At 35.5% G+C, this 20,608-nt stretch overlaps 1 protein-coding gene across 1 annotated transcript in view; it reads right to left on the minus strand.

Annotated features, from left to right (window-relative positions):
• Positions 1 to 19,405, minus strand: part of LOC133338846 (uncharacterized) — a 57,873-nt gene extending 38,468 nt beyond the window's left edge. The window contains exons 1-2 of the mRNA XM_061546954.1: positions 19,005 to 19,405; positions 18,657 to 18,803 (exon numbers count right to left, since the gene is read on the minus strand). Coding sequence (XP_061402938.1) covers positions 18,657 to 18,803; positions 19,005 to 19,391 — 534 coding nt within the window. The 5' untranslated portion in view covers positions 19,392 to 19,405. The remainder of the gene's footprint in view (positions 1 to 18,656; positions 18,804 to 19,004) is intronic.
• Positions 19,406 to 20,608: the final 1,203 nt, after the last annotated feature.

Here is a 20,608-nt window from a genome sequence, read left to right on the forward strand (position 1 = left end):
ATATCATATCTATGCAAGTTCTACTAACGGTCTTCTATTAATAGAAGGCCCACAAAATTCCTTCTAACTACATATTACACATACAATAGAACTATAGAAAGAATATTAATGGTAGAGGTTGTATTAGGTCCAATAGAAGATTTTTAGTCGATCGAAATTCTATTGAAGGCATTCTTATAGATGAAATTCTATGTAAATTATTCTGCCCATAGAAGACCAGATCTGAAGATCATCAGTTCAGATTGGTTTATAGAAGAACTCCAGAAGATTTTCTATGTTCTGTTGAAGATTATTAAAAAAATACATATACACGGGTGCGTATGGCTTTTGTCAACGATCATACGCTACGTGGTGCACAATAATATTAAGTGGCAAATACCAGGGTACATTAAAACATATTTCCCTTACTGTAAAAGCATTTATGTGTCGAACAATAGAATTTATTCTAGCTATAAAAACTTTTTCTATAGAAGGTATAAATATTAGATCCAATGAAAGTTTTTCAGAAGATCTATTGAAGGTATTTTAACTATAAAACACTTAAAGAAGTTATTCTGCTTATAGAAGTTCTATGAAAAGACTTATCGACCAACAGGTCTTCTTTGTAAAAAAAAACCAGACAATCATTGATCCGTAAATTAAGTTAAAACATTTATAGAAATTCTAACAGATCTTCAATCGATAGAACTTCGAAAAATATTAAATGAAATAATAAATTTCTTGGATATCATTCAAAATCTATACAAGGGTGCGTATGACTTCTGTCAATAGTCATACGCTCCGTTGCACACAAAATGTTTTATTAAAATATCAGATAATGTCAGTGGATTATTTTGAATTACTTCTACGTAAATTATTAAATTACTTCTACGGAAACACATGTTCATTTTGTGCAGTAGATATCGGATATAAGAAACTCAAAAAAAAAACCGGAGATTTCTTTCTTATATACGTTTTTTTTTCTTATATGGAATTATCGGATATGAGAAAGTAAAAGCTAGGTGTTTTTGATCATCTTTCTTATATGCGATTTTTTCTTATATGAGATGTGCTTATATCCGATATCTAGTGTATAAGCGATTTAGAATTAGAAATATATTTTCAGATTTTAAAGCAATTTATTTAAATACGCACATAAATTTTCTTCTAACTATAGAAGACATTAAGGTATTCCTCTCCTCTGCCTGTCTATGGAAGACCTATACAATGTATTCTGCTTATGGAGGCCATATGTAAAGTTTTATATCTATTGAAGACAAGCAATAGATCTTCTGTGTATGGAAGAACTTCCAAAGGAACTTCTATCCATAGAACGTGGTTCAAGATTATTTAATGTACGAATAAAATTATTAAAGATCATTCGATATGAATACAAGGGTGCGTATGACATTTGTCAATAGTCATACGCTCCGTTGTGCACAAAATCATTTATTAAAATATCAGAAGATTTCAGTGAATATATTTTCAATAAATATTCGTATATCATTAAATAACTTCTACTGAAACATTATGTATCATTTGGTATGGGCGATTCCATAAAAAGTATTCTATAGAATACATTTTTCAGATTTTCTTGATCTATCGAAGGTATATACACGGTACGCTGGGTATAGAAGGCCTATGTAAAGTTATATGTCTATAGACGACCAGAGGAAGATCTAATGTACATGGAATACCTCTAAAATATTCTACAGTTAAAACTATTCCTATAAAATATGTCATTTATTAAAGAACTCCATAAGATTTGCTATGTATAGAAGATTGTTGGAGATTATTAACTGTAATATAATTGTTGTTAGAGATCATTCCCAATTAATACACGGGTGCGTATGACATATGGCAATGGTAATACGCTCCGTAGTACACATAACCAATAAATAAAATATTATATGATTTTAGAGAATGTATATTTTCAATAAAAATGTTTATATATAATTAAATTACTTCTACGGAAACATCTATTGGATTCTTCTCTCTATAGAGCACCTACAAAAAGCGCATTCTGATTATAAAAGGATTCTATAAGGGGGTATTTCTTTAAGGATCTTTAGCCTGTAAAAACATAGGTACGGTCATCAATCTACAAATGTAGGTCTTCTGAATACACACATAAGAGGCCTTAACTTTAATCACGTACCTACGTTCAAAAAGTCTGCGAATCAGGAGCATGAAAATACCTTCAATGAAACAATGTATTTTCTGCCAACATGAATTTTATCCTCAGAAAACCAGAAATGCGAAATTACAGCCCCTTCGTTGGGAAAATGCGCCAAGACCATGAAAATAAGACCAATATGGACACGGCTGAAGTGACACAGAACATCTTGTGGTGTTGAGAGTTTGGCCGAACCAAGAAACAAAACCAGTGAGCGGTGCAATATAGTCGGGTGGGCAATATAGTCCGACCATACGATACCCTACACAACTACGACGGAGTCCTAACTTTCTAAAGAAGTTTATTCCGAGCCTGGGAAATATTTTGTGACATTTGCACCCTCTTGCTCGATTAGAGGTCCACAGCACATCTTCCATACATTGACATATTTTCCGAATATTACTAATATTCAGTACAGCCCTTCTTATTACTTGTCCAGATTGTATGGTGTGGCCTATATATCGATTCGAAAATTTGCAAAAAATTAAGTTTTCGGTCCATTTTATCCCAAAATTATTATCTGATCATCACCGAAAACTACAAGCGCTGCCCTTGACCATAACTGGAACCCCATGGAAATTTTCAAATCGATCAGAGTTATATTTCCGCCTTCTAGTGTGGTAAGGGTTACTATATAAAATCTGAATACGTAAGCACCTGACAATATATTGGCATCAATTTAAAGGTCAGCCACTCCTCTTGGATATACTATCAACTTCTCGGGTCTATGTCCTTTAGGAGTAGAATGCAAATTTTGTCATTTTTCACACAAAAGTCAAGGTCCATTTGACCCGCTAAATATTCACCAATCTTTATCAAAACAGGCATGTTTATTCTTGGGCTCGATCCCCTTCTCCATGTAAAATTTCACGATGTTCGGCCTAAAAATTAAGTATTTGGTCCATTTCATCCACTAAATATTATCCGATCTTTTACAAATACAATAGGGGTCTTCATTGGCCAGAACCCATCCTACATGCGTGAAGATCGTGAAGATTGGTCCATAACTGTGGCCTGTATCGTGTTTACAAATTATAATGGACAGACGGACGGACACATATGTCAAGATCGACTCAGCTAGTCGAGATATGACGATCGGTATACTTAAAGGTGGGTCTAGGACCAATATTTCGCGGCGTTACAAGCTCTTGAGACTGGCCTTAGCATATATTTTCAGATCTTAATATAATACCTATTAGGAACATTTTTTTGCGGGATCGCCAAGATTAATGCTAATGGTAAAAAATGGTAAACACAATTATAAGTTTAGATGCTCAACTATCATGGATGTGAAAATAAAAACGATTTTAACTAGCGAAGACACAAACCGAATTATACACCACCATGCAGTATAACAGTTATATTGATCAGTATAACACAATAGTGTGAAGTTAAAAACGGATTATATCAACGAAATTTAGTAAATTCATTTTATAAATCCTATCATGCAACATCTAGGAGGAATAGGTCCGTATGAAAGGTACCATTGGAAAGCCCACGAAGAGTACTTTAAGAAAAAAATATACCCAGATCATTTCATTTTGGAAATTTTGAAAAAAATAATTTTTATTTTTTTTTCAAGAAGTTATCATCGAATGCCACTGTTCAGAATCTGGGAGGGATAGGTCCATATGGAAGGTACCATTGGAAAGCCCACGAAGAGTACTTAAAGAAAAAATTATACCCAGATCATTTCATTTCGGAAATTTTGAAAAAAATAATTTTTATTTTTTTTCAAGAAGTTATCATCGAATGCCACTGTGCAGAAACTGGGAGGGATAGGTCCATATGGAAGGTACCATTGGAAAGCCCACGAAGAGTACTTTAAGAAAAAATTATACCCAGATCATTTCATTTCGGAAATTTTGAAAAAAATAATTGTTATTTTTTTCAAGAAGTTATCATCGAATGCCACTGTGCAGAATCTGGGAGGGATAGGTCCATATGGAAGGTACCATTGGAAAGCCCACGAAGAGTGCTTTAAGAAAAAATTATACCCAGATCATTTCATTTCGGAAATTTTGAAAAAAATAAATTTTATTTTTTTTCAAGAAGTTATCATCGAATGCCACTGTGCAAAATCTGGGAGGGATAGGTCCATATGGAAGGTACATTTGGAAAGCCCACGAAGAGTGCTTTAAGAAAAAATTATACCCAGATCATTTCATTTCGGAAATTTTGAAAAAAATAATTTTTATTTTTTTTTCAAGAAGTTATCATCGAATGCCACTGTGCAGAATCTGGGAGGGATAGGTCCATATGGAAGGTACATTTGGAAAGCCCACGAAGAGTACTTTAAGAAAAAATTATACCCAGATCTTTTCATTTCGGAAATTTTGAAAAAAATAATTGTTATTTTTTTCAAGAAGTTATCATCGAATGCCACTGTGCAGAATCTGGGAGGGATAGGTCCATATGGAAGGTACCATTGGAAAGCCCACGAAGAGTGCTTTAAGAAAAAATTATACCCAGATCATTTCATTTCGGAAATTTTGAAAAAAATAAATTTTATTTTTTTTCAAGAAGTTATCATCGAATGCCACTGTGCAAAATCTGGAGGGATTGGTACATCTAGAAGGATTCATATCCATTTCGTTTTGGAAATTGTTAAATATTCTTACCTTCGTATTAAAAGTGCATATTTTTTACATGCTGAAGTTAAACTTACATTTACATGAGTATTGTGCTTATATTCACTACTATAAGTTATACGAAATATATACTACATTACATGAATATTGTCCTGTGTATTATTGTTATATAGCATGCTAATAGTTTGATATAATGAACTACTATATACATTTACAGTTTTTTTTTTTTCATTTTTAACTTATATTAACATTACTAATAAGACATTCCATAACATAAGACATTCGTCAATAAAACACTATTTCGAATTAAACAGCCGTAATACTAAATAATTAAAACATAGTCTTTTACATCGCAAAGTAAACTAAATTTCGAAACAAATGGGTATTTGATGCACCATTTAAAGGAAGTCGGGCGGAACTATATTTGACAGATATATTTAATTCTAAACCGGGAGCTGTATCAAATTTCATTTCATTCAAATCATAATTGCGACAAGAACTTTGTTAACAATAATACGTGGGCAGACGGACGTATGACAGCCTCGACTCAAAAAATGATTCTATGCACACTCCCAAAAGTAATTATTGGCCTGTTTTGGCATCTTGTGCATGTTACAAACATATGCACAAAAACAATCTATCCTGCACCACAGTATGGTGTGTGTAGAGTATACAAATACACTGATATTTTCGTACACGAATGTACATCGGTGCGGCTGCGTCACACTACGCCGCCCTTCATAGAAAAACACGTATGCGAAATTTTTATTAGAAATTCGTATAACCTAGTCCAGTATTTATGTATGTACAAAAAACCACACATTGTTTAAGGTACTTACAGCACTCTTAAAGCGTGTATATATGCGATTTCTTTGCTTGTCGGTATCTGCGAGAAAACTTCTATATTTTGCAACATTTGGAAAAGAATAAGAACACTTTTTAATATTTGCAAAAAACATAGCACATTTTCATTCCACTTCTTAAAATCGTCTATCGACAATCCTTTTTGTTTATAATACAAAAAGAAAAGCTTGTATATATTGGAGAACAAATAATTTTTAAAACTCAACATTTTTGTCCGTTTTCACTGATTGGAATACTTGGAAAAAGAAATATTTCCATTTCGGCGCCTGTAATTTTACTTTTAACGGCGTTGTTTTACATAATACGATTGATGGTTATCGTAGATCGTTTTTATGTGAATTATGCTGTTATGTAAATCGAATTAAAACATGATCGTTAAAAAGTTATTCAATTATTTGTAAATATTTTATATTATTCTTGAATATTTCATAATCATAAAATAAAAGTTACAGGCAAATATGTTAGAAACTATATACAATAAATCTTTGTATTTATTTCTTTTTATGAATATAGAAAAATCATACACAATAGAAAACAATCATTTACTACACTATACATTATCAAAGTTGTCTATTTGATTATAAATGTATGCGGAATTACCACAAAAGAAAAAAACATATAATTCATCGACAAAGTCGTCATATAAAACGTACACAAGTAAACATGTTATATAACCTCTGCCCTTGTTGTCAAAGAAGAAACAAACATTACCTTACTTTGAACAATATATTACTGATAAATCATTCAGAAAGTGTGAACACTAAAATTATCTTTAAATGGAAACAGTTTTGTATTTCATATTCGACTACGATGATTTCAATACATTTTCTTTAGGATGACCTAATTGGGATCTCTCAATCGTTAACGTAACCCATAACCCATTTCAAAAATGGGGTCTATCAATCGATAATGTATTGTTACATCGGTTTTACAAACCTTCCATATGGACCTATCCCTCCCAGATTCTGCACAGTGGCATTCGATGATAACTTCTTGAAAAAAAATAAAAATTATTTTTTTTCAAAATTTCCGAAATGAAATGATCTGGGTATAATTTTTTCATTAAGTACTCTTCGTGGGCTTTCCAATGGTACCTTCCATATGGACCTATCCCTCCCAGATTCCGCACAGTGGCATTCGATGATAACTTCTTGAAAAAAAATAAAAATTATTTTTTTCAAAATTTCCGAAATGAAATGATCTGGGTATAATTTTTTCTTAAAGTACTCTTCGTGGGCTTTCCAATGGTACCTTCCATATGGACCTATCCCTCCCAGATTCTGCACAGTGGCATTCGATGATAACTTCTTGAAAAAAAAAAAAAATATTTTTTTCAAAATTTCCGAAATGAAATTATCTGGGTATAATTTTTTCTTAAAGCACTCTTCGTGGGCTTTCCAATGGTACCTTCCATATGGACCTATCCCTCCCAGATTCTGCACAGTGGCATTCGATGATAACTTCTTGAAAAAAAATAAAAATTATTTTTTTCAAAATTTCCGAAATGAAATGATCTGGGTATAATTTTTTCTTAAAGTACTCTTCGTGGGCTTTCCAATGGTACCTTCCATATGGACCTATCCCTCCCAGATTCTGCACAGTGGCATTCGATGATAACTTCTTGAAAAAAATTAAAAATTATTTTTTTCAAAATTTCCGAAATGAAATGATCTGGGTATAATTTTTTCTTAAAGCACTCTTCGTGGGCTTCCCAATGGTACCTTCCATATGGACCTATCCCTCCCAGATTCTGCACAGTGGCATTCGATGATAACTTCTTGAAAAAAAAATAAAAATTATTTTTTTCAAAATTTCCGAAATGAAATGATCTGGGTATAATTTTTTCTTTAAGTACTCTTCGTGGGCTTTCCAGTGGTACCTTCCATATGGACCTATCCCTCCCAGATTCTGCACAGTGGCATTCGATGATAACTTCTTGAAAAAAAAAATAAAAATTATTTTTTTTTAAATTTTCAAAATGAAAGGATCTGGGTATATTTTTTTCTTAAAGTACTCTTCGTGGGCTTTCCAATGGTACCTTCCATATTGACCTATCCCTCCCAGATTCTGCACAGTGGCATTCGATGATAACTTCTTGAAAAAAAATAAAAATTATTTTTTTTTTTTAAATTTTCAAAATGAAAGGATCTGGGTATAATTTTTTCTTAAAGTACTCTTCGTGGGCTTTCCAATGGTACCTTCCATATTGACCTATCCCTCCCAGATTCTGCACAGTGGCATTCGATGATAACTTCTTGAAAAAAAATAAAAATTATTTTTTTTTTTTAAATTTTCAAAATGAAAGGATCTGGGTATAATAAGTACTCTTCGTGGGCTTTCCAATGGTACCTTCCATATTGACCTATCCCTCCCAGATTCTGCACAGTGGCATTCGATGATAACTTCTTGAAAAAAAATAAAAATTATTTTTTTCAAAATTTCCGAAATGAAATGATCTGGGTATATTTTTTTCTTAAAGTACTCTTCGTGGGCTTTCCAATGGTACCTTTCATACGGACCTATTCCTCCTAGATGTTGCATGATAGAATTTATAAAATGAATTTACTAAATTTCGTTGATATAATCCGTTTTTAACTTCACACTATTGTGTTATACTGATCAATATAACTGTTATACTGCATGGTGGTGTATAATTCGGTTTGTGTCTTCGCTAGTTAAAATCGTTTTTATTTTCACATCCATTCAACTATCTACATAACGAATAGAAGGCCAGACCTGCAGAGTAGTTTCTATGGGACAAGGCTCCTATCCAAAAAGACACACAGAAGTTCTTCCTTCTGTCGTATTTCCTTCAAACCATTTTGTTTATCTTTGATCACCTTGTACAGATATTAATGATGATTGCCATTTCTAATGATAATTGTTTTCGAGTGACAAACGAATAAACATTGAGTTATAAGAAGAGAGGAAGAGAGAGAGAGAGACGTGCAAAAAAACGAAATAACAAAAAACACACAAATGTTGTTGACAAATAACATCATCAATAACCAGGAGCTCAGAACGATTTAGCACCGAGGTTATACTTTCCGTTCAATTCTTTCTGTTTTGTATTTTGGTATTTACTTCGCGGTCAGCAATTGGGGTAGGGGTGAGTGAGTGATAAAAAAAACGCTGCAAAAACAAACAACAACAAACTAAATTCAAACAAAAATTGTATGCAAGGGGAAAAGGCGCAAAGCAACAACAACACGTTGTAACATTTCAACACACACACACTAAGTAACGAACATTGACAAACACAACAACACACAAAGTAGTAACATATAAACATAGAGAAAATAAAAGTAAACAATAAACGTAAATACCAAAGAAGAGCAATGACAGATTGAGTAGCAGTAGTAGTAGTACATTAATGAAATGAAATGAGTGGTAGAAGTTTGACAGGGTTGTCAGCATTTTGTTGGGAATTATGGGTATTTGAAAACCAAAAATTTGTCAATGGGAATTTTTAAAAAGGGGACGATTGGTCAAATAAATATTCAAAAATTATAATTTTGGAGTTTTCAGGAAATATCGAAAAAATCCTCATTTACTTTTTGGGGGAATTATGAAAATCGAGATATAAAACAAGAATTGAAATTTGAGGTATCGAAGTGGTAACCCAGTGATATGAGTAGCACTAACAGGGCTGTGGTGCGTATGACTACTGGCGACAATCATACGCTCCCTTCGAAGTGTAAATATGAATATAAATAGAAGAAAATCACAATAGCTTGACAACCTATTTAGTAGCCATCCAAGGCGTGGATTTATAAAAATAATTTTTTGCAAGTAGCCATCCTAAAGCGTGAATTTATAAAACATATTTTTTTCAATTTGCCATCCTAAGGCGTGAATTTATAAAAAAACAATTTTTCAAGTAGGCGTGGATTTATAAAACAATGTTTTTTCCAGTAGCCATCCTAATACGTGGATTTATAAAAAATATTTTTTTTAAGTAGCCATTCTAAAGCGAAGATTTATAAAAAAAAAATTTTGAGGAGCCATCCTAAGGCGTGGATTTATAAAAAAATTTTTTGAGTAGCCATCCTAAGGCGTGGATTTATAATTTTTTTTTTTTTTTTGAGGAGCCATCCTAATGTGTGTATTTTCTTTGTGTATGCTGGGTGCGTATGGATGCCGACAAAAATCATACGCTCCCTTGGAACTGTAACTTCTATACCGAATATGATCTGTTAAACATCTGTTGGTGCGTATGAATGCTGACAATAATCATACGCTCTCTTTGAACTGTAGCTTCAATACCGAAGATGATCTGTGAAACGCCTTCGGACTATAGAAAAAGGTTTTTTTTACTGGGAAAAGACCCCATGTTCGCTATAGAAGATCTCTAAGAGTATAAGAGGAGAGGGGGCATGGATTTATAAAAATATATTTTTTTCAAGTAGCCAACCTAAGGCGTGGATTTATTTTTTTTATATTTTTTTCTAGTAGCCATCCTAAGGCGTGGATTTATGTTTTTATATTTTTTTCAAGTAGCCATCCTAAGGCGTGGATTTATAAAAAAATATTTTTTTTCAAGTAGCCATCCTAAGGCGTGGATTTATAAAAAATATTTTTTTCAAGTAGCCATCCTAAGGCGTGGATTTATAAAAAATATTTTTTTTCAAATAGCCATCCTAAGGCTTGTATTTATAAAAAAATATTTTTTTCAAGCAGCCATCCTAAGGCGTGGATTTATAAAAAATATTTTTTTCAAGTAGCCATCCTAAGGCGTGGATTTATAAAAAATATTTTTTTCAAGTAGCCATCCTAAGGCGTGGATTTATAAAAAATATTTTTTTCAAGTAGCCATCCTAAGGCGTGGATTTATAAAAAATATTTTTTTCCAAATAGCCATCCTAAGGCTTGGATTTATAAAAAAATATTTTTTTTTCAAGTAGCCAGCCAAGGCGTGGATTTATAAAAATATTTTTTTCAAGTAGCCATCCTAAGGCGTGGATTTATAAAAAAATATTTTTTCAAGTAGCCATCCTAAGGCGTGGATTTATAAAAAAATATTTTTTTCAAGACGCCATCCTAAGGCGTGGATTTATAAAAAAATATTTTTTTTCAAGTAGCCATCCTAAGGCGTGGATTTATAAAAAAAAAATTTTTTTTCAAGTAGTCATCCTAAGTCGTGGATTTATAAAAATATTTTTTCAAGTAGCCATCCTAAGGCGTGGATTTATAAAAAAATATTTTTTTCAATTAGCCATCCTATGGCGTGGATTTATAAAAAAATATTTTTTTTTCAAGTATTCATCATAAGTCGTGGATTTATAACAAATATTTTTTTCAAGTAGCCATCCTAAGGCTTGGATTTATAAAAAAATATTTTTTTTTCAAGTAGTCATCCTAAGGCGTGGATTTAAAAAAATAATTTTTTTTCAAGTAGCCATCCCAAGGCGTGGATTTATAAAAAAATATATATTTTTTTCAAGTAGGCGTGGTAGCTATCCTAAGCCGTAGATATATAAAAATTATTTTTTTCAAGTAGGCGTGGTAGCTATCCTAAGCCGTAGATATATAAAAATTATTTTTTTTAAGTAGCCATCCTAAGGCGTGGATTTATAAAAAAATATTTTTTTTCAAGTAGCCATCCTAAGGCGTGAATTTTCTTTGTATATGCTGGGTGCGTATGGATGCCGACAATAATCATACGCTCGCTTGGAACTGAAACTTCTATACCGAATATGATCTTGGAACTATAACTTCTATACCGAATATGATCTTGGAACTATAACTTCTATACCGAATATGATCTTGGAACTGTTAAACATCAGCTGACAATTGTGATATAAATAAAGAATTGAAATTTGAAGTATCGATGTGTTAACCCAGTGATATTAGTAGCACTAACAGGGCTACGGGTGCGTATGACTACTGGTGATAATCATACGCTCCCTTGGAAGTGTAATAATGGAAATAATTAATCCAAGGTTGGATTCAAAAAATATGTTTTACAAGGGTTGAATTTAAAAAAATTTTAATATTTTCTCAAGGGGTGGATTTTCTTTGTGTATGCCGACAATAATCATACGCTCCCTTGGAACTGCAATTTTAATACCGAATATGATCTGTTAAACATCTGCTGGTGCGTATGAATGCTGATAATAATCATACGCTCCTTTTGATCTGTAGCTTCAATACCGATGGTGATCTGTAAAACGACTTATGCCTATAGAAAAAGGTTTTTAACTAGAAAAAGACCCCATGATCGCTATGGAAGATCTCTAAGAGCCCTTTTAACTATGAAATACATATGTAGGCCTTCCCAATATAAAATACCACTAAGGGTGCTTCTATTTATACAAGATCTCCTAATTATTGAAGCCCTTTAAAAAGCCTTCTAATATCGCTACTGCTTTGCTCCCTCAACTTCAGTTATTTGTTTTCTCCCCTAATTTCCATCAAATTAAAAAAGTACTTTATTTCCCCATAAAAAACCCAAAATCTCCAACTAATCCCCAATGGCGGCCCTGAAATTAGCACCTAACCTTCCATCCCGACTTGTCGTTGCGTTTTGTTTATTTCTGTTTGTTTTTTTTTTCAATGACTGCCTCAACAATGTTTTTTTCCAACTGAATAAAAAACTACCACAAAATCCCACTCAATACACATACCCTTGCACACACACACTCACACACACCCATACACCCCAAGATAGATGCAGTTTCGCGTACATGAGTTTGTTTACATTTTTCAATGATTGGCATAAATACCTCCATGCAAAATAAAATAAAAAAAGCAACAACAACACACACACGATCCTCTTCCGCACTCTTTACAAACACTTGTACGATATGTACATGCGAGAGGGTACCCTTGGCAGAGGGGACCCGGGGTGGGTCAAGAGGGTAAGTAACATATAAACAAAACAACAACTCTTCCTTCTTTATTTGTGCTTGGGTTGTCTCACAATAATAATAAACAACAATACAACCTTCATACATATGTATGTATGTCGTTGGCGATGTCGATATGTTGGTATGTCGGTGGGTCCATGCACAAATAAGCGTACAATTTGAACAGAACAACCGACCGAATATCGGTATGTATGAAATGTATTTTTTTAATGTGGATTCTTCTTCTTCGCCTTCATCGTAGTCGTTGTCGGTTTGTTGTTTTTCTTTATCGGAACAACAACAAAAATACCCTTACAATGCAATACAAAATAATAATAATAACAACAAATGAAAATACATACGCTACAAGAAGAATACACCCATACACACCACATAAGCCGCAAACAAGAAAAAAGGAAAGTTGCTATTGGGGAGGTGTTACTAGGCAAGACACTAACAAAAATATGTTTTTCAAAGGCCAAACAAGACCTGAATTTAAAAAAAAAAATATATTTTTTCAAGGGCCATCGCATGGCGTGGATTTTTCCTTCCTTCCTTAGCAGGCTTGTTACAGAACGGTTGTTCCATAAGCCGAGCTTAAAAAAGATTTCCAAGCGCGTTGGTCTTGTGAGCATCTCCTCCAATTTGAAAGACCACATTCCAAGATGTTGTTTTCTACTTGGTCTTTTCATCTGATTCGTGGCCTGCCCCTTCTACAGGATCCATCAGTAGGCTTGCTTTGCACAACATGGCCTAGCCATCGTAGTCGCTGCAGCTCAATACGACTAACTATGTCAATGTCCGCGTATAAATTGTAGAGCTCGTGGTTCATTCGACACCGATATTCACCGTCGACGCAGATCGGCCCGAAGATCTTTCGGAGAATTTTTCTTTCAAACAACCCAAGAACTGCCTCATCTGCTTACGCAAGTACCCATGCTTCAGATCCATATAACAGCACGGGTAGTATCGGCGTCTTATAAAGTGTGAGTTTGGTTTGGCGGGAGGTGGCCTTGTTTCTAAACTGCTTACTTAGACCATAGTAGCATCTGTTGGCCATCACAATCCTTCTGCGAATTTCAAAACTGATGGCATTCGTTCTATTTATGGCGGTACCAAGGTATATAAAATCTTTAACCACCTCGAAGCTGTAGTTCTCAAGTTCCACAGTTGGTCCGAGTCTACTGGACGCCTTGCGTGTTGATACCATCAGTTTGGTCTTCTCGCCGTTTACTGCCAGACCCACTTTGGCAGACTCCTTCTCAATTTGATCAAAAGTGACCTATCGCAAATAGGCGTATGAATGCTGACAACAATCATACTCTCCCTTGGAAGTGCAATCATACAATATCTCTAATAGGCCTTATTATTAATCTGTGTATGTTGGGTGCGTATGAATGCTGATAATAATCATACGCTCCCTTAGAACTTCAATTTCAATACCGAATATGATATTACAAACATCTGCTGGTGCGTATGAATGCTGACAACAATCATACGCTCCCTTTGAACTACCTCGAAGCTTTAGTTCTCAAGTTCCACAGTTGGTCCGAGTCTATTGGACGTCTTGCGTGTTGATACCATCAACTTCTTCTTCTTCTCGCCGTTTACTGTCAGACCCACTTTGGCAGATTCCTACTCAATTTGATCAAAGGTGGCTGTTACACATCGCAATGTTCGACCCATTATATCGATGTCATCGGCGTAGGCGAGTAACATGTGTTGTTTGGTATACAGAGTGTCGTTTCTGTTCACTTTTGCGTCCGTATGACCTTTTCCAGCAGGATGTTTACGACTTTAACTGTTAATCTTGTGCCACTTAAAGTTATCCAGCATAGCCATATTAATTTTGCAGGAATACCGAACGTAAACATGGCCTTAAACACCTCTAAACGGATAGGGCTGTCGAATGCGGCTTTATAGTCGACGAATAGGTGGAATGTGTCGATGTGTTTTTCGTGGGTTTTTCCAGGATTTGGCGCAGAGTGAAAATCTGGTCAATGGTGGATTTGCCAGACCTGCAGCATTGGTATGGTCATTGACCATTGGCTTCAGTCGTTCACACAGCACACTGGATAGCACTTTATATGCGAAGAAGGCTAATTCCCCTATTGTTGGCACATATCGTCTTGTCTCCTTTTTTGTGCACGGGACACAGGATGCTGAGGTTCCAATCATTGGGCATGCATTCCTCTAGCCAAATTATACTAATCAGCTGGTACATACCCCTGACCAGCATCTGACCACCATTCTTGAATAGTTCGGCTGGTAACCCATCGGCTAGGTGGTATACACGCTAGGTGGTTCTGGGTTATCTTCTTCACCGCCACTATTTGATACCAGAAGCGTTTCAAAATGCTTCTTCCAGATCCGCAGCACGTTGTCTGTCACTGGGTTTCCTTCTACATCTCTACAGGAGGATGTGCCTGCACCAAAACCTTCGGTTTGGTGTTTTGCCCGTTGGTAAAATTTCTGCACTTCATTCTGACTCCTGTACATCTCCATTTACTCACGCACACGTTTTTCTCGTCCTTTCTTCTTTTTTCTGTTTCTCCTCTCTCCTTTTCTCACGATAATTCTCCATCGCATTACGTGTTGCTACTGTCTGCAGGTTTGCTCTGTGCGCTGCGTTTTTCAGATCAGTAGCATTACGACACTCCTGATCGTATCATGGGTTTCTTGGTGGTGGTTTTTAGTACCCAAGTGTTGCTTTTGCTGCAGTTTGTAGGGAGTGGGCGATTCTTTGTCATTGTGCTTCTATTACTATTATCGTCAAGCAGGTGGGTAAATTGAGTGGAGTATGTATCAGCTCCCTGTTGTGTTTGCAGCTTTTCGATGCCGAGTTTCCGCGTTGTGTTAGATCGCATCTTTGCTGCTACAATAAGACGGGTGCGTACCTTGGCTGCCACAAGGTAATGGTCCGGATCGATATTCTCTCCTCGGATCGATCGAACGTCTAATACACTGGATGAATGCCTTCCGTCTATTACAACATGATCAATGTGATTCCTCATTCTTCGATCAGGAGAAATCCAGGTGGACTTGTGTATATCGGGATGCTTGAATCTGGTGTTGCTAACTACTATATTTTTTGCTGCCGCGAAGTCAATCAACCGCATGCCGTTGTCGGATGTTTCTTCATGAAGGCTGAATTTTCCGATGGTGGGGCCAAAGATATTTTCCCTTCCGATTTTTGCATTTGCAAATCTCCTAGCAGAATTTTAATGTCGTAGCCAGAGCAGCGATCATATGCTGTTTCTAGGCGCTCATAAGATGAATTCTTTATCTTCGGTCCGAGCATGGGCGCAGATAAGACTGATGTAGAAGAACTTCGCTTTTATGCGGATTATAGCAATTCGCTCATCTATTGGAGTGAATCTGGAGACGAGGTCTTTTATTCTCCTATTAACCATAAACCCGCAGCCAAAATCATGTATTGTTTCATGGTAGCTATAATACAGTGCGTAATCCTCTGATTTACTTACGCCTGTCCCTTTCCATCACATTTCGTGTAAGGCAATAATATCGACTTTGTACTTCTTGAGTACATCCGCCAAAGCGAAAACTGCGCCTGTTCTGTACAAGGTACGCATATTCCAAGTGCAGATTCGCAGATCGTGGTCATTTATATGTTTGCGGGGGTGGTGAACATTAGGGGGGTTTGGTTTCCTTTTTCTTTGCTTTTTCATAGTAGGAGGTGTTTGCCGAATGTGGGCAACTAACCCGACGCCTCAACCCATTTTTATAGTTTTTATGGGTGAACTCGAGGCACATATCAGCTCACTATTTCAATGGATGATAAAAATAGTTACCCCAGGTAACACCGCGGGGAGGTCAGAGTCCACAATTGAGACGAAAGAGGGACCAAGATAAGTCTGTACCTCGCCATGTTAAAGCCAATCAGAGATGTCGCTTGGTATCTATCATCCCCTACGGTCCCAATATATTCTGACAATATATGACCTTTAGAAGTTCTACTGACTATAGTTGATCTACGTAATACCATGTAATGTTAGCCTATCTCATGAATATCCTCTCCATTTTAGTCACTAACTCTAGTTCCCCTCTCCATCGGGGAACTTTTACTGTTTACAAAAATTTGCTAACGCATTCACCCGTACGTACGAATGTTCGTATTCGACGACTCTGTGTCAATAATACTTGAATGAAAAATAAAAAACCTGCAAAAACAAAACATTCATCATTATGACCCCCCATCATTTGCCACAGAAGAATTTCCTTCATTGCTGCTGTGTTTGTTGTCATCGTCGTCGACGTGGTTGTTGTTGTTGTTTTTCGTATAATTCACTCTCTTATACTGCCAACCAAGGAGAAAGAACACCCATCGAATGAACGAACAGCCAGCCCCCTTGCGGCACCCATTCGATGGGGATTAAGCACCTGTTTGTTTATTTTGTTACGAATAATTTGTTGTTGTTGTTTTTTTCTGTCTTTTGTTTAATATTATCTCAGAGAGCATTAACTGTGAGGACCAACCAACTTGTTGTTGTTGTTACTGCGCTCTTATTTTGAAGAGGTTCAACGAAAAAGAGGGGCGACAGGTTTTTTTAAAGTGTATTTTTGGGATGGAAGATTTTTGTAAAGCATATTTTTGGGGAGAATGATTTTAGGTTTATCTTAAAAACTAAAAAAAATATTTTTTCAAGGGTTAAACAAAACCACCCAGCCAAGGCGTGGATTTTTAAAATATATTTCTTCAAGCAAAAAATATTTTTCAATGCCTTGGACTGGCCAGGCGTGGATTTTTAAAGAATATTTTTTCCAGGCCTTGGACCAGACCAGGCGTGGATTTTTTAAAGAATATTTTTTCAAGGCCTTGGACAGACGAGGCGTGGATTTTTTAAAGAATATTTTTTTCAAGGCCTTGGACAGACCAGGCGTGGATTTTTTAAAGAATATTTTTTTCAAGGCCTTGGACAGACCAGGCGTGGATTTTTTAAAGAATATTTTTTTCAAGACCTTGGGCAGACCGTGGGCTTGGATTTTTTAAAGAATATTTTTTCAAAGGCCTTGGGCAGACCGTGGGCGTAGATTTTTTAAAGAATATTTTTTCAAGGCCTTGGGCAGACCAGGCGTGGATTTTTTAAAGAATATTTTTTAAGGCCTTTGACAGACCAGGCGTGGATTTTTTAAAGAATATTTTTTCAAGGCCTTGGACAGACCAGGCGTGGATTTTTTAAAGACTATTTTTAGGAGTATCAGCTGAGCGTAGATTTATTAAAGACTATTTTTAGGAGTGCCAGCTGAGCGTAGATTTATTAAAGACTATTTTTAGGAGTATCAGCTGAGCGTAGATTTATTAAAGACTATTTTTAGGAGTATCAGCAGAGCGTAGATTTTTTAAAGACTATTTTTAGGGGCGTAGATTTTTTAAAGACTATTTTTAGGGGCGTAGATTTTTTAAAGACGATTTTTAGGAGGCGCTAGCGTTGATTTTTTAAAGACTATTTTTAGGGATGCCTACTACTTGTCGTGGATTTTTTTAATACATTTTTTAGTGAGGACTACTATTTTTAGGGGCGTAGATTTTTTAAAGACTATTTTTATTTTACAGCTGAGTGTAGATTCTTTAAAAACCATTTTTAGGGGCGTAGATTTTTTAAAGACTATTTTTAGGGGCGTAGATTTTTTAAAGACTATTTTTAGGGGCGTAGATTTTTTAAAGACTATTTTTAGGGGCGTAGATTTTTTAAAGACTATTTTTAGGGGCGTAGATTTTTTAAAGACTATTTTTAGGATTGTCGATTTTTTAAAGACTATTTTTAGGAGTATCAGCTGAGCGTTGATTTATTAAAGACTATTTTTAGGATCGTCGATTTTTTAAAGACTATTTTTAGGATCGTCGATTTTTTAAAGACTATTTTTAGGATCGTCGATTTTTTAAAGACTATTTTTAGGATTGTGGATTTTTTAAAAAAATTTTTTCAAGACCTTCTTCTGAATGTGCATCTTCTTAAGGACTATATTAAGGAGTAGATTTTTGAGAATATTTTTAGACGACCACCGATGCATAGATTTTTAAGGGATACTTTAAGGTACGATCATCAAAGGCTTAACATTTTTAAGGAATATTTTTAGGGACATTCATCCAAGGCGTGGAATTTAATGAATATGTTCAAGGCGTGATATTGGATATTTAAAAATGAAGTTTTCTAAAGTAGAGTTTTTATCACTTACCGCTCCAAAATATTTCATCTCCTTACTTCGCATTCGCCGATGTTGAGCTATTGTGGGTCCTGATGATGCAGCCGTTGCCGATTCATAACCGGACGCTGTTAAACCATTCAACGCCGCAGCAGCGGCTGCTGCCGCCACTGCATGTTGCTGATGCGGATTATGATGCGGATGATGATGCTGCTGCTGGTGATGATGATGATGACCGTTGGTTGTGATGCCACCGTTACCGGAACTATTGCCACTATTGTTTAACGCTGAACTAGAACTACCACCATTAATGCCACTACTAACTGCCCCAGCACCAACAACACCGCCGCCACCACCACCAATTACACCTCCGCCTCCTACTCCTCCACCCGCAATGCCGGCCATTGAACTGGCACTACCACCACCGGCCTCCATAAAATCGAAACGCTTAAATGCATACCATTTGGATGGATTTGGCTGTATGCCCTGATACAATTTCACCAACATTTTATGTTTCTCCCGTCGATACTGCGTCAGCAGAACATTCATTTTACGCTCAACCTCGGCCTTGCTGCACCCAAAACGTTCGGCAATTTCCGACCATGCGCGAAAGCGACACAGCTTATCTTTGTACTTTGGATCGGCACGATTCCACAGCTCTGTATGGGATCGATACTGTTCGATGAGTTCGAGGGCATCATCATTGGTCCATTCCATGATCTTGGCCTGCATCAGACTGTTGCGTAATGCAGCTGGATTGAAATTCATTTGTGTGAGAGTGAGAGGGATGGAGAAAAGCGCCCCCCAAAGAACTTATCGAAAAAGAAGAGGGGAAGGGAATTGAACACAATTGGGTGTAAAAAGAAAGTTGAAGAGTAAATTTGAGATTTTCCAGGTGGTTTGAGTCGGTGGTTCGTTGTTGTTGTTCTTTCCAGACGATATGGTTGTGATATGCTGAATCAATTGGCTGGCTAGCTAGCTGATGTTTCCTCGTTTTCTATTCGTTGTTGTTTAGCCTTTGAAATAAATTTGCTAGTTGGCTATGTTTGCGGCTGTGTTTGTTGCTGCTGATTTTGTTTTTGTAATTTGTTTTTGTTGTTGTAGTTTATCAAGGAATGTTTTTAAGAAAAATGCCGTCTTCGTATTGTATTACAATTGGTATTTGTTGTTGTGGTTGTTGTTGTTTTTGTAGCATTTTGCCTATTCTGTTTTTTAAATGTCTTTTGGGTTTTGAAATCCGGGAACTTTTTCATTGCATCGAAAGTTATGTATGCGGCTGTTTATCGCCACACCTCAAGGTTCCGAATGTTGTTGTTGATTAGTTTTCTGGCACTGAAAGTAAAAAACAAAACAAAAACAGAATAACAACAACAAATAAATAAATATGTAATTGTTGTATTTTTCCAATATATAAATAAATTATAAACATTTTTTAATTGTAGAATTTTTGAAGCATATTTTTTCGGAGTACCCCACCAAGCGAGGATTTATTAAAGAATATTTTTCAAGGGCCAACTGAGGCGTGGATTTATTAAAGAATATTTTTAGATGGCCAACTGAGGCGTGGATTTTTAGAATATTTTTTAGGAGCATCTTATAAGGCGTGGATTTATTAAAGAATATTTTTAGGAGCATCTTATAAGGCGTGGATTTATTAAAGAATATTTTTAGGAGCATCTTATAAGGCGTGGATTTATTAAAGAATATTTTTAGGAGCATCTTATAAGGCGTGGATTTATTAAAGAATTTTTTTAGGAGCATCGTATAAGGAGTAGATTATTTTAAGAAAATTGGCAGGCTATTACTTTTTTGCTCTGGTGTATTAACGAAGAATGTTGCTTGTTTTTAAAGTTATCATCCATTGTAGTCATTAAGGCGTCTAAGATTTATTAAAAATATTTTTAGGAGCATTTGTGGGTTGTCATTAAAAGGGGAAATCGATATCCCTTACCCTTTAGGTATATCCCCCCATTAAAACGTGCTTC

Source organism: Musca vetustissima, unplaced genomic scaffold (genome assembly GCF_032173495.1).
Source record: "Musca vetustissima isolate MV318-11 ecotype Yass unplaced genomic scaffold, APGP_CSIRO_Mvet_v1 utg113349, whole genome shotgun sequence".
Classification (NCBI taxonomy): Eukaryota; Metazoa; Arthropoda; class Insecta; order Diptera; family Muscidae; genus Musca; species Musca vetustissima.